The 15,546-nt window shown below is 35.1% G+C and overlaps 1 protein-coding gene across 3 annotated transcripts in view; it reads left to right on the top strand.

Moving 5' to 3' along the window:
• The window catches only part of LOC111055763 (lachesin), a 97,626-nt gene that overhangs the window by 55,306 nt on the left and 26,774 nt on the right, over positions 1–15,546 (top strand). For all 3 annotated transcript variants that reach the window (XM_039431823.1, XM_039431828.1, XM_039431832.1), the window contains one exon: positions 10,223–10,332. In XM_039431823.1, coding sequence (XP_039287757.1) covers positions 10,223–10,332 — 110 coding nt within the window. The remainder of the gene's footprint in view (positions 1–10,222; positions 10,333–15,546) is intronic.

Here is a 15,546-nt window from a genome sequence, read left to right on the forward strand (position 1 = left end):
TAATGATTAACTTTGAATATTATGATATACCATTTCATGTCAACAAATCAGATTATTTTGATCGAGTCAATTAAAATTTCTATATTTCTCGCGAGATATGGTAAGCTGATTGATTACACAGCTGATCTCCCACACAGGCACACGCATCTTCTGTTATCGACAGACGACAAAATTATCATCTGTTTTTCCAAGAATGAATTATCCTTTTCATGCCCTTAAGCGAGTTTTCCCAGGGATGAGACCTAGTGCAATCGAATTTTTAAATCATAAACTCACTGTGTTCCAAATTTCGTGAAAATCGTTAGAGCCGTTTTCGAGAGCCGTTGAACATAAATAACCAGATAACCAGATAAAAGAATATAAACAGATACACAGAAACTTCTCTCTCAATATAATAGGATATCTAATCATCTACTTTGAAGATAGGATCAATCAGACTATAGAATTATTCATAATCAATAAGCTGATAAGTGGATTATTCATTGCATGCATTACACAGATGTCTGGCCGTGTCTATTTCTATAAGGTAGGGTTTCAATATTTTCTATGATGCGTGCTCATCAGTATCAATATTCTCACATTAAAAAAACAAATTTAATAGGTGATTGAAAATAAAATAAAAAATGATCAAATGAATTAAATAATGCTAAAGAAATTATAATATTCTTGATTGAAAAAAATTAATTTTAAAATAGTTGAGGAATATTTTTATCAGATGGAAAGATTATCACGGAACTGGATAAATAATTATCATTAGACTGAGTCTATTAACATAAGTGAGTTTTTGATCTTGGAGAAAATAAAAATACCAGTTTTCAAGTATTATTTTGAATTGTGATTCAACTGAACCAACTGGAACAGGTGACATCAGATACTTGTGGATGAAAAAACTGCATGAGGTCTACGGCTCACAGAACTACTAGTAATTAGGCACTCGTTACTTATTTTTTTATTGCTGATGGTGCTCAAACGAGCTTTTTGCTTGTACATGGACAATGTTATTCCAGATTTTATGCAAAATAATATAACATTCGAATTAGTTTGGATATGATGTAGGGATGTCAATCCCGGGATCCCGGGATCCCGAATCCCGGGATCCCGGTCCATTTTTGATACCTAACAATCCCGGGATTTTTCAGCGTCAATCCCGGGATTTTCGGGATTGGAAACCTGATATTGTGAAACACATTTTTCCAAAAACAATCCAATATGGTGATGAATATGAGTTTCTACAACTAATTTATTATTCTAAGTGTTTGGCCAATTTATTTTACAGGCACAGTCTACAGTTGCATATACATAATAATGATTGTATACTGTAGCCTACTCTTTACTGGCTTAATAGAATTTGCATTATCAGTTCCCATAATTGGTAGAATGGTTGTTGATTGGTTGTTATGCCTCTACGTTTGTTTCTGTTTACACAGCACCACAATTACCAGTCTAGACGGCGCAATATTTGCAATAGTGCTGATGGCATTTCCTTGATATGCATTCCGAACTTTGAAAAGACTTCAGAAATCAGAAATAAAAAAGCACGATTCACTCTCTGTCTAATTATTCCTCTCCTCTTCTCTTTCTCTATCATAAGTAGAATATCTAGTTGAAGTAAATATTATAGTTGCTCTACGAAATTTCATTTAGTATAGTGTAGTGGTTCAGCTTTCGCAGTGGTTTGGTCGGTATGGCATTACGGTCTTACAAAAAGTATTCTATTTTATTATAATTATTATTAATTCAAGTGATATCAATTCACTTTAAAGTATTTGACGTAATTAAAGTGTGAGCTCTATCCCGTCCTGATGTAGGATAGAAATGCTTTTGTCTACATAAAAAAGACTCTGATGAGTTATCTTGCTTTTCTCAGTTCTCACTATCATCTAGGATACAGCAAATTTAAGGTAGGACATGAAATAAAACAGTTACTCCCATAATCTTGAAAACATTCATAGAAATAGAATGTTCAATTTTAATATTATTCCCAAGTATATATTTTTATTTTAATAATAGCCTCTCCCTCTTTAATGGGCCCTTTTTCCTCTACACACACTGTTACTGAACATGTAATTGAGAAGGAACAATTGGTTAAAAATGCATTAATCTGATTTTTGCCAATCCCGGGATCAGTCCCGGGATCCCGGGATTGATATTGGATAATCCCGAAATACCGGGATTGGGAATCAGTCCCGGAATTGACATCCCTAATATGATGTCAATCCGACGTATAAAACGTTGTCTAAATTTCCAATGCAGTAAATTTGAATGTCATGAGCGATAGTGTGATAATAGTTATTGATGATATTGATAAGTTGTGGGAGTTTGTTGAGGCGGAGAGGTGGCAGCATCCAAGGCCCAAGAAAAACCATTAAGCGGAGCCTCACCCTCGTTAAAAAAGGCGTGCAACGAATATTCATGAGATACTTCCTAATTACACGTTCCGGGTTCAGTTACACGGTGTTTGTCCCACCCTGCATACTGGCCAGTGTGACGGTCGGCCACATTAACGAACTTACGCCAGAAAATAACAATACTTGCAATCCCTTTCTCACTTCTTCCTCCTTCTATTCTCGTTTTTTCATTAACTGAATGGCTGAACAGCACGAGAAACACAGAATGCGATAGTGAAGAAAATAAATGCCGCACAAAACAAACCTGACACTGTAAAGACTAGCTGGATTTTTAAGCTCTCCGCCTCGATTCAAATATTCGTTTGTTCTAGCGAATGCATACCCATAGCAGCACACTCCGAAATATTCTTTTGAGATTTATTCTGTTCGCACTCGATTAGAATATTACACAGCCAGTCCTTGATTAAATTGTACAGTGTGATGAATTTATCGCTTATTATCTCCAAAAGAAATTAAGATGGAATTAAAAGGATTAAACAGACGAGAGCTGTCTTGTTGGAAGTTTTTGAAAAATAAAAATTATGTTTAGAGGGAAATTACTCTTTCGGGAAGTTCCCGAAATGTTCTACCTCTCTGATGAAGCCTTCATCACAGATCGAACTGAAATTGGCAATATCATTGATATAATTTTATGGTGGAGCTCGATCATATAAATCAAACTCACAGCATCATTGAAAAACATCTAAAGCATCATTGATCGTCCCCAGTGAAATTGAAGTGAAATCTCTGGTGATTTTGAAGGATTCTCACTGTCATGTTGAATTTGAAAATTCTATTTTCATTGAGCTCCATGTAGACAACAGTTGTGTAAATTCTCGAGGAGAATGATATAATATTGGTAGTTTTTTTTTTTGTTATAAGAATACTAGTTACATATTTAGATGGGAAATAATTGCAATTTTTATAATTTTTCCTACAGATACCTTGAAAAGTGACCATTTCTGCACTGATTGCAGGCTGCAAAGAATCACTTTTCCGCTCTAGTGCGCAAAGTATTACTTTGCGTACTCCAGATTTGCAGCATGACAACGCAAAATAGTTAGTAGGTTATATGGAGCACCAGTGTAGGATAATAATAATTAAGTTGGTAACAATGTCTGTGGTTAGATAAGAATCATCAATGGCTGTATGGCTACATATTTATGATAAAATCCCAACCTAGAAATCCAAAACAATAATAATGTTTATCTGAATCATAATTAAATAATAACTTCTCATCATTTAATAATAAATAATGTTTCTTTTCCATTGACAGTAATAATTATTTCAACTCCAAGCAATGAGAAATGTAGCAAACACACATTATGAAATTCGAATTTTCAGGTTAAATAATTACCGTTTGAAATCCATGTCAATAAAATTAATAAAATAACATTAGAATATACTACAATAAAATATTTTCTGTTGTCTATGTATGTTATTTTATAAATATTTTTTAGTTTACTTATAGTATTTTTTGGTAATTTTAGTTAACCATAAGTCTAAATATCTCAATACTGTTTTTAGCTGGATGAAACGAAGTTAGGTACGATTCTTCCCGCTTCGCGCGCTTGTCGGTTCAGCCATCTTGCAGCCATCCTAATCAGCTGTTGACGTGTGTTTTGAATGCGAATTTTTGTTTTATCTGTATTTTTTCTGATTCTTGAATGAATAAAAATGTGAACTTTGGCTGAGAATATTCAACTTCAATTGGATTATTAATTTTTGAATGAATTAAGGTTGTTATTAATAACTGCATCACACACACAAACATTTGATGGATTTCAGACATCATTTTACCCATAATTACCCACTTTTCATATTCAATGGTAACTGTAGGAAAAATTTAATGTGAAATACGTGAGCAAAGTTCCTCTGTTGCACTCAAGAAGCCATTCCGCCCTCGCCTACGACTCGGGCGTAAACGTTTCTTTCGGTGCAGCAAACTGTCACTTTGCGCACTAGTTGCACAAATAACTATTACGTCCGATTTTGAAGAAAGTGTAGATAATGTAATTCATTACAGTAGTCTATTTATCACAGTTCACAAGAATCGTGAGTGAAGTTAAGCTGCTATAAGCCAGCTCTTCAAACATCCTTCAGTGCGAGGAATCGGGGAAAAAAATATTCTCGAGGAATCATAATGAAATACTCGTTCAACTGTTGAAAAAAGTTCAACTGCGTACAAAAAATAAGAGGGAAAAATGAATTATGGTTGAAGGTCTTAATGAAGATTTGATTGGGAACACATCATTCTTAAGCTATTCTTTAGTCAATTTACGATGTAATGGAGGCAGAGTATGAATCAGTTACTGACATGATTATCCTCAATAAGACTCTACAATATTTTCCAATAAGAAACGGAATGGGTGATATACATATCCGATTGAAAACTAACGATAACGTCTTCATCTTGGGAAAATCATTATTCAAATAGAAGAATATTTGACCAAGCGAAGTGAGGTCTAAGATTCAAGTCGACGGTTTGGCATTTCTCTTAATGTTTAAATGTTTGAATGTTTAAATGTTTAAATGTTTAATGTTTATATGTTTATATGTTGCGCATTTACGGCGAAGCGCGGTAATAGATTTTCATTAAATTTGACAGGTATGTTTCTTTTTTAATTGTGCGTCGACGTATATACAAGGTTTTTGGAAATTTTGCATTTCAAGGATAATATAAAAGGAAAAAGGAGCCTCCTTCATACGCCAATATTAGAGTAAAAATCAGACTATAGAATAATATTATTCATCATAAATCAGCTGACAAGTGATTGATTACACAGATGTGTGGAGAAGCCAGTCTATTGCTGTATTTCCATAAGGTCTATAGTTTCAATCAGGTACTTGTGGATGAGAATACTGCGTGAGGTCTACTGTTCACAGAACTACTAGTATTCTACTATACTTGAATGTACTTACAGCATGTACAGTATGAGTTCATGGTTGGACGTTCATTGCACTTGGATAGGTTTCCAAGTTCGTTAGTTCGTTTGTTGTCCGGCAGAGCGCTGTAGCAGGCCAAAGGATTTACTCGTACCGCAAAGGACTTGTTAATGGAGTTTGCAAACTGCTGTTATTCTCCATATATACAACAAATTAATAAAATTTCATCCCCCAGTCGCCACCGGATACTATCACTAGCAGGAAGGATTAAAACAATATTAACTGGTGTGGTAACTGGTCCGACCCTTGCCACTCGGCTCAGCCTCCGCTTGCCCGCACCCGCACCCAACAGGCCACTTCTAAAGACTGACGAGGCAACAGCGGATGAGTATGATGAGTAATCGACCCAACGCAGACGAGGTGGAATCTCAAAAATAATTGGACACCTTCAAATACAATAACATCCCTTCCAGTCTTCTCATCACCATAGAGAGACTATACAAACAGTGAATAGTTATTTTTCTCTATATTCATCAACATAAATACATGTATAACTCATATACATGATAACATAATATAGCGCACTATGCAAAGCTGATTGTAATTGATTTTTAATTTTTCTGAATCTAGAAAATGAGGAAAACCAGGAATTGACTTTCAAGTGAAATTACTCATAACTCTTCTACAACACTGTTCAGTTTGACAAGCGTGTTGCTATCCAATAGCTTGTCCATGAAGATAATGGAGAGATGATGTGCCTTTTTAAAATAATTCTTGCAACATCTGTCATAAACACCAGACACCAGTGGCATATATCCTACAGACGAATTGTAGGGAGGTTTATGACTAGCAACAGGTTTCTGAGTTTTCTGGGAATCAAATTCTAAAAATAACATTCTCAAATAGGCCTAATCTCATGGAGTATTCGAGACCATAATTCATATATTTTCTAATACTTTTTCAGGGAGACAAATAATGTTCATATTAGTTATGAATGCCCTGATAGTTTTTCCAATTCTATCATTCTAGATCTTTGGTAACAAACGCTATATTTCTACAGTTTAATATTTGTTTTTCATATTTCTTGTATTGTATTATTGAAAAATATGAAGAGTTGAATTTTTATCTTCATTTTACAGCTTCACAAGCCAGCTCTAGGGAAAAATTCTCATCGTGAAAAATATCGATTGAAAATAGAATTTCAAGGAAATGTTCAAAAAGAGATTACCGTCATGTTTGCACTGGAATCTAATCGCAAAATAGGTTATGAACAGCATTTCTGTCGGACGATTGAGGTTCAACTACACTGAACATAACTCATCAGTTTGAAAATATCACTTCGTTATTCGTAACCACCCTAATAAAGATAAGTATGAATGGTATAATTGCTATTCAACCATACATGATAATCCATATACACTATCATGGCAACACATATAGTTACTATATTATTACAACAAGAGACAATTCTTAATTACAGTATAAAACGGTTTTTAAGTACCGTTATTGATAATATACGAAGATAGTACAAATGTATATTATGATCTAGCCTTGGATGTATTCGGAGAAGGTTCATTATTGTTTCAATACTTCAGATCATTCATATTGTGACCACATTGTACTAATGATGCAGCCATAAGGAAAATACACCACAAACTGCAAGTTCATTTACCGATTCATTCGTGGATGTGAAAGACTTCAAAGTGACAGATGAGAGAAATAGACTGAAGATTCTCCATTCAAGAGAAAATCTTAGCAGGAAAGCTTTGTCAGTTGGTCTTTGATTCTCTGCGTTCTAAACCGCAAGCCAACCTCTCGCCACAAGCTTCTTCCAAGAATTTATAATAGTAGAAGGGGGTATCATTATTTGTGAGTTGTTCAAACGTACTGATTCAAAATGCTAATAATACTCTCCAGAGTGAATGTCACATTCCTAAACCTATGGCCATAGAATAAAAATAGAGAGTACCGGTATTAGTGCATGAAGTTTTTTCTGAAATATCACCTTCTAGTTTCAAATTGTATTTTTTATATCCTACTTGATGACATTAATGGTGAAAACTAACATTATAATGTTAATACAAGCATTATTGGGACTATTTTTATAACATTACTAGGCAATAGCTTCATTAATTCAAAATTTTCAGTTCATATTTCAAGTAGGCAGATTCTCTACTTTTGGAATGTTTGTGAGGAGATAAAAGATATCATACATTCATTTTGTACAAACTCATAGTTTAGAAATAAGATAATATGATATCAAGATTTTGAGAAATATTTATGGGTGAGTCTGTTGTTGATCATATTTATTGGAGTGATCGTAGTCGAGTGATGTGTCGTCCGATGAGCGATTCGGGAAAAAATAGTCCACTGAGCGATCCATTGTTCAGAATATCAATAAGGATAGGCAGACGCTAAGAATGGGATGACTTGGGTGTCATTAATCATCAGGGACTGTGACAGAGGAAGGCTTAATAGGTAGTGTCGTGTGTATACTCGCAATACGATATATTGATGATAATGATTGAATCAGAACTTCAGAACCCATCACCTTCCATTAAAACGAATCATTTGTTAAATAATATTTTATCCAATGAACAATGTTATTTACAAACTGCTCTCAAAAGCAAACTGTGCAACTGGCTAACATTTTACTGGTGATATTAAAAAAAAATCGATTTGGGTACTATTACTGGTGATAGTAAAAAGACTCCTCAAGGTGTAAATTTTTGAAAAAGCTATTTCATTTTCCAAAAATGACTGAATAACTAAATTCCAGTTATTCATTGACAATTGAGAAACTTTATCAAAAATTGATATTTTGAGAAAATTTTCCTTATTTAATCAACAATACCGTGAAGAATGTATCCTCAGAGTTTTATGAGTTACCGAATTTGAAATGATTTGTTTCAAAAATGGGTAGGTTCAATCATCATCATCAATATAATATCGTATTGCGAGTATATACAAACACATACGCTTGTGGCCTTCCTCTGTCACTGTCATCCCTGATGAATAATGACACCCAAGTCTTCCCATTCATAGCGTCTGCCTATCGTTATTGTTATTCTGAACAATGGATCGCTCAGCTGACTGCTAACCCCCAAAATCGCTCATCGGACGTAACCGTCGAGTGATATGGACGCTGGCTTTGTCGACCAGAGGTCCCGGGTTCGAACCTCGGCGAGGCCAGATATTTTTCTGGGGCAACTCCCGTGTTTCGGATAGACACGTTACAGTCATTAATTCCTGCTCTCTGAATAGTAGCCGATGAGTCATGTCAGATGCCCTGAAATTGATCTAGTGCGACCTGAAAACTCTGACTCCAGACCTGAGCAAACCAGATCACTTGGCATTTATTTAACATGTTTATTTCCAAAGTAGGGCCGGTATAATAGGATTACATGCTCCTCAGCAAAGAATAAAACAATCGTAAAGCTTTCTCTGTTTCTTACTTGGAAGGTCTACATCAATATTGAATTATTAGTAGATTTATCAAATGAAGTACGGTTTTTAGTTTTTTATGTAAAATTATTTTAGCTACGTACCTGAATTACAATCATTTCAGAACATAATTTACAGTGTTTTTGATCGTCTAATGCATGACTACATTAAATGCGTTGATAGAGCCTCGATAACTGACAGATGTGGGACAAGCTTTAGATAGAGCGGCAGCAATCAGGCCAGAGTAAGACCCAGCAGAGAGTTTCGAATAAATTGAATATTGTTGTGGAATTTTTGCTGGCAGTAGGAGCGGCTCAAAGCTGGAGCTGGAGCTTCACTCGATAACAACTCACATCCCTCGCAGCGAAGTTGGCCGAACAAATTATTGCAATCCCGAGTAATCTCAATCGCCCAGACAATCTGTGCGATAACAATTCCAAACCAATTACGATTTATTAACGCTCATGAGTGCCAGCTCTCCACACTCTATTTCTCCATTCCCCTCAAACTTCAACATTTCCTGATCAATGTACTAAATATTGATTGAATCGAATTGGAAAAATAGACTACCTGCAACCTTCCCAAGCGTGATTTCAAAAAATTCATCACCCTACAACTGGCATCATTTCCAGTTTTTGAATTTATTGACATGAAATAAAATTCAATAACAATCATTCCGATGTTCAGTATTTCCAAGTACTTCGATAGGTATGAAAGAAGTGTTAACACTAAAGAAACTCTGAAATTGAAAACTATTTATGTAAATTGTGAAACCAGACAGATTAATTGATCAAGAACAGGAGACTGACAAGGAATAACTCTGTTGAAAGATGACTTTGTGAGAGGAAAAATGAAAATTTCTGAAATTCTGAATAATAATAATAATTGTTTGAATCATACGTACTAAGCTAGCAGTCTTGTCCATTGTAGATTCAAACCTTATAATCCAGTCAATAATATTTCAATAAAATCTTGGAATTCATGAAAGGTGTGGTTAAAAACTAATTTAAGTGCAAGGAATAGCGTTTCTATCTCCTATTAAAACTATGCATTCGGTTGAAAGTCTTGGAGAATTGGATTCAATATGCCCTATTTTTCCAACCGTGTTCTCATCTTTAACTCATGATTCCGGCCAGTATTCCGTGAGTGAAATTTTTCTGGACACCATAAAAATGACCATGACCATGGCTATGTCAATGTTGAAACAAGGAACAAGACTGAAAACAATACAAGTATCCTATGCTTATCAAACGAAGAAAATGGAGGTGAACAGCATTGCCTTAATGCAAAGTTTAATCTCCAATTTGAAAGAATTCGTCTTCATTACTGTACACCATATTACAGTCGCCTATTTATTTGTTTTATTTATTTACTTATCATTGAATAATATACAAACCATATTTCAAGTCATACAATAATAAGAATGATTGCAACAACAGTTATCTTTCAACCTATCACTTATATTCCGTTTAGTTTCTATTATCTATTGAATGTGTTTGTTACAGTAACGGAGGCGATGTTGCCGAGATTTGCAGAGCCTATTCCGAATGTAACAGTGACGGTCGGCCGAGATGCCCTTCTGGCTTGTGTCGTCGACAATCTGCGCAGTTACAAGGTCAGCCGGCAATTTCAATTTTATCCTTTTCACGCTCTTGTGATCATAATGTGCATGATTTTCTCTGTAGATGGTCTAATTTACCACGTCGTGCATGGTCCATCAACACTTCTATCCAAAAAGAAGTATTCCATCAATAGGATGATACTATTGGGCGTACAAGGGAAATGCACTAGTCCAATTTTTCCAAACTTCAATTTCTCATTAGTTTTTAACTAATTCTATAAACTATGAATGTTTAATAATTAATTATTATCAAACAAATTAAGAATATTTAATTTCTTGCATTATGAAATTATTTTGTGAAAAACCACTAAGAGGAAATTATGATTGATGTTAGAAATTGATTCTCTGAAAAATTTACTTTTATGGACTTACTGGATTTTCCTTGTATGTTCACGTTAATATAGATCGCGTTTAAACTGCTTGGAGTCAGTTTTAGTTTCAGTTGTCGGAGACTCCATAAGATGTTATGGTATTCTTTCCAAGGCTATTGAGATTGGTTTTCTTATAGCTTTTTGAATCAGGATAATCAATTATCTGAATTACAAGATTCCTCACGAAACACTTTTTGAGTTTGAACATATTCTCTCATTTTCTTCAGATTTCAAGTCACCTTAAACATTATCCCTCGACTTGAAAAAGGCATTAGTGTCCGAAACATGTTATGACAAAATAATTAAAAAGGGTACTAAGATTTATATTTTTATTTATATTAAAAGTAGCCCTAAAGAAAACAGACAATAAATTATTATATCCCTCCTTTTTTTCCTTTCAAACATCAGTTACTAGCTCCCTGCTGCTTCTAGTTCGAACAATGAAATAGTTTTGTCTGTACCTTCCCTGTTGCTGCTGTAAAGTAGCAAGAATCCATCCAATTATTCATTTGCATTCCTTTCGAGGTCAGGAGCATCTTGGCAAGGAGCGGCAGGGCAATGCATTATTATTTATATGGAGGGCGATAAGACGGCTCTTGCAGCAGAGCAGACTGAGATTATCATTAGATGTGAGAGAGGTGGGGGTTGGTGCAAAATAAGGAAGCGAGAGGAATGCTCAGTGCTTCCTGTTGCCCTCTTAGTCTCAGCAGTGGATCCGGAACAGAGAACATGAAAGAGGATGGGTGCTGTGCAGCACACGAAGTACAGGATTATTCTGTTCCGCGCCTCACAATCCACGTCTTTCAGGTTAAAGGGCAGTAGTCATCTTAAAAGGGGCCGGTGTACTCGGTTGTAAGTAAACGATAGGGCCGTCATAAATTACCTTTCCCCTTCTCTCCTAGGAGGAGCGTACGTGTTTGTGTGCTACAGAAACAAGAGCTGCTCTGTCGGAAGGGCTAAGCCAATTTTGGACACTTGAACAGAAAATACTGCTACACAGAGCTGGCTGGCTGCGGCCCTCACCCCGCACAACAATCTCAGTCAGAGCCTTGGCAGCACCTTCTCCCCGTTACTGATTCATTTCTCTTGCACTAACTCAGGACTCCCCGATTCTAATCTAGTTATTAAAACGCTGCTGTAATATAGAATTTAGATAGACAGGAACAATCGAATTAGTAGAACTAGTTCCAGAGGATGCAAAAACTCCTATAGCGTTTTGAATAATTGACTAGTTTTATTGATTGGAGATTCTATGCTAGTGGTTGCAAGTTGATGTAGACCGACGGCGATTTTCATGATAAATAGATAAATAATCCTTCCTCGAAAACATATATCATTAAATCCATGAGTAGAATTATAGTACTCTTTGAAATTAATAGAAATACAAATTATAACTACTAGTTTCGGTGATCACACCATCGTCATGTTATAAAGGTTATACCAGGTTTCATAACCTGACGATGGTGTGATCACAGAAACTAGTAGTTATAATTTGTATTTTCATCCTCTTATTTTATTAATTTCAAAAGGTACTATAATTCTATTTTATATATAAAAGAAAGTAGCCCTGAATTCATACATCAATACATCTATTATTCCTATAATTTACACCTATTATTAAAACTATCCACATCGTATTGGCTTATTGTAAGTTCACTATAATAAACTTAAACTTGAGCAATGAATACAGTGAAATTTTCCAGAAAGCTCTTGTATCGTGGTAATAAATAACTTCTCATTCTTTCTCAAATCGGACAACGTTTGTCATCATGGATTAACTCACTTTGGCCTACTATAGGCTTAAATAGCTTATAAACAAATTATCATAAAATTCCATTTAGAAACAAAGTTTTCTACACGCTGGCTTTCATATTGTGTGTGTCTCTTGAAAACGACGTATTTTTAGAATTTTCTGCCACAGAACGACGGAGGTACGTTATTCTTCCAGTTATTTCACTAACAGTGGGATAGGAACATGTGAAATCCATCTACATGAAAGTACTAAATTTGGATCACATCGTGTATAGTTTATGAAAACTCTGTTCATGAAAATCCTGTTTGAAGAGAGTGTAATTTCTGTTGCAGCTAACCAATTATAAATATAAATTTCAGCCGAATCATTCACCCATTAATGGTGGTTATTGTCAACAACCTATCATTTTCATTCTGGACGTCTTTCTTAAAATTGTATAATATTGATATAATTACTTTTGGAATTTGTTTCATCAATATTGTGGTAATGTAAGGAAAAAAACTGCATATTCCCAATATATTGAATAATTATGAATTGAGAATGGATATAATTATGAAATTCAACACTACAACACATCACTCCTCCTGAAACTTTTATGTTTACAAGAAATAGTGATGTTTCCAAGAAATGAATCAATTTATTTTCTTCGGTAGTGCTTCTCCAATTCTGAGCAATTGAATGTTGATCAGTTCATCAATTTATTGCTCCCAGCGCATATCAATTGCATAAGATGAGTAAGTAAGGTTCAAGAAAATAAGTGAGTGAATTTCAACGTCAATATTCTGGTATAAAGTCTGAATTAAAGGTAACGTACTTGTATTATCCTTTTCTGAATATTTTTATCATATAGCCTTGTTATCAATTCATCGGTAACGATAAAAATTATATAACAGGGATCACCCCATTTTCTCATTAGTATTAGAATAATAATTGCAATATCTATTTTGAACAGTTTGTTCAATATACGAGAGAATAGCAATGAAATTTCAGATTACCTTCGTGAACGTAGTTGTAGTATTTCCTTACTTTGAAGCAATCACAAAACCGGATAAGGAAGGGCGAGAATGTTGAGAAGTTAGTGACGGTAAACAGGGGAACAGCAGTTGGTAGTTGGCAAGAGAAAATAGTTTGCTGCTCTGTCGTCTTGTGTGTTGTCATCCTACAGAGCACAGCAAGCAGTCAAGAATATGGAAAATGAGTCGTAGGGAGTCCATATCACGTTGTGTAAGCATTTTCCGACTGGAGAACAATCGCCATCACTAGGCGACGCACGTCGCCGGCTCCTAATAAGGGCCGGGATTCTTCTCACGCAGAGGACCAGCCAGCCGCGGGTTCCCCCCTCCCTCCCTCACTTGGTCAGAAGGCCCTTGTCGCCTTCGCCACAGCCTAATGCGATCAATTTCAATAACAAGTCCTTTCCCGGATGGCAAGACCTTCCCTCCCTTCCCCATGCCTCTGAGTTTTCCAGCCGCGGGCACAAACCGCTGCGTTAAACATGCACTGTCGCCTCAACCCTCCCCCAACACCTCATCATCACACCTTGCCAGACCCCACAAAGGCGACGAAACGTTCTCCCCCACTTCCCACTTCATTACTACTGACACTCTCAAATCGCCCCAGCACTCCCCCTGCTTACCAACTTGTCCTCGGCTTAAACTTCGTTCAGCTGCCTGTCTGTTTTCAAAAGAGCAAGAAGTGCCAATTTTTTGTCTAATGGAGGATTTAAATGATAACTGGCATGGATTTTTCTGGTAAAAGACTACAAGCTAGCAATGAGTATTCAAAATCGAATTAGCTTGTTTTATTATTTGTTGTATGTGCGATGTATATCGACATTAATTTGTTACTTAATTGGTCTGTCAACTACATTTATAAGATAAAAAGTCTAAATTTTCATAATACCTATATAAGTATTTGGTTAGTGCTATCCTTTTCTATCTTAATATCTTTCTAAGGAATACTTCTTCATTATAAGTACTGTATTGCTTTGTATTGACTCCTACTCTGAACATGAACTACTTCCATACTAGAGGAGTAATTTTCAGGGAAATTAGTTGTATGTAGCTCACTCCTCTTTCTGAAATAAAATTAATAAATGAATTGAATTAACTGACCCTACAGTCTGTAGTCGGTAGATTACGACCTATACGGACTAATTAGCTAGTTTTCTCATAGCGCCTTGAATTTACCACTATCTGGCATTATTGACAGTAGCTCATGTTCTTTGTTAAAGTTCATCTGATGAGGATTCTTTATTTATTGATTGATTCATACAGTAAGTACATCATCAAAATAATAGGGAGAGAAAAAATAAGGTAACCTTCCTTTCCCCTAATTTAGATAAGGTTACACATAGTCTGAAATAGGTTAAGTCTTGTAGTTGTTCACTTCACAAAATTTTCAGTCCTTAATTATTTTCACAAAGTAGATTTTTAGATTTAAATGCTTCAAAACCAAACATAGAAGAAATATTTCACATTATCATCACCAGTTGGTTAAGGAATTTCAACCATAATCTCAAGTCTCTTCTTAGTGTGTTTATAAGTATTTTCTTTTTTCATAGAAGGAAAAAGGTTGTTATTTGAATTTCTAAAATTTGACGATTTTTACGGGGGAGAAACAACCATTCACCAATTTTCTTCTTTTCAAGAATATTGATAGAAAATCTCCATCCTGAAGGGTTGATTACATCAATCCTTTGATGACTGAGCTAAATCAATGGAGATATTTGGTATTCCAAATCAAAATATAATATTGATATCATGATTAGCAAGAAAAGCAATTTTCGGAAGAAATATACAAGCGAATTTGAAAAAAAAACAAGAATAAAACAATATACAAACAGTGGAAAATATCATCTGGAAGTGATGAATTCCAAAAAAAATAGGTCTATTGTGAGGTCCACGTTATAATGGCAGTGTTTGATTGCAATTATAGCAATGGTATTGTTTGATAGCAATGGTATTGCTATCCTTGTCTATAATTCAACAAAGCGGATAGCGCTATTTCTTTCTCGCATTCCTCTGTTGCCAAATCGTCTTTCAACAATGTAGAATTAATAGCTAGCAATGGTATTGATATCCT

The sequence above is a fragment of the Nilaparvata lugens genome, chromosome 1 (genome assembly GCF_014356525.2).
Source record: "Nilaparvata lugens isolate BPH chromosome 1, ASM1435652v1, whole genome shotgun sequence".
NCBI classification, from domain to species: domain Eukaryota; kingdom Metazoa; phylum Arthropoda; class Insecta; order Hemiptera; family Delphacidae; genus Nilaparvata; species Nilaparvata lugens.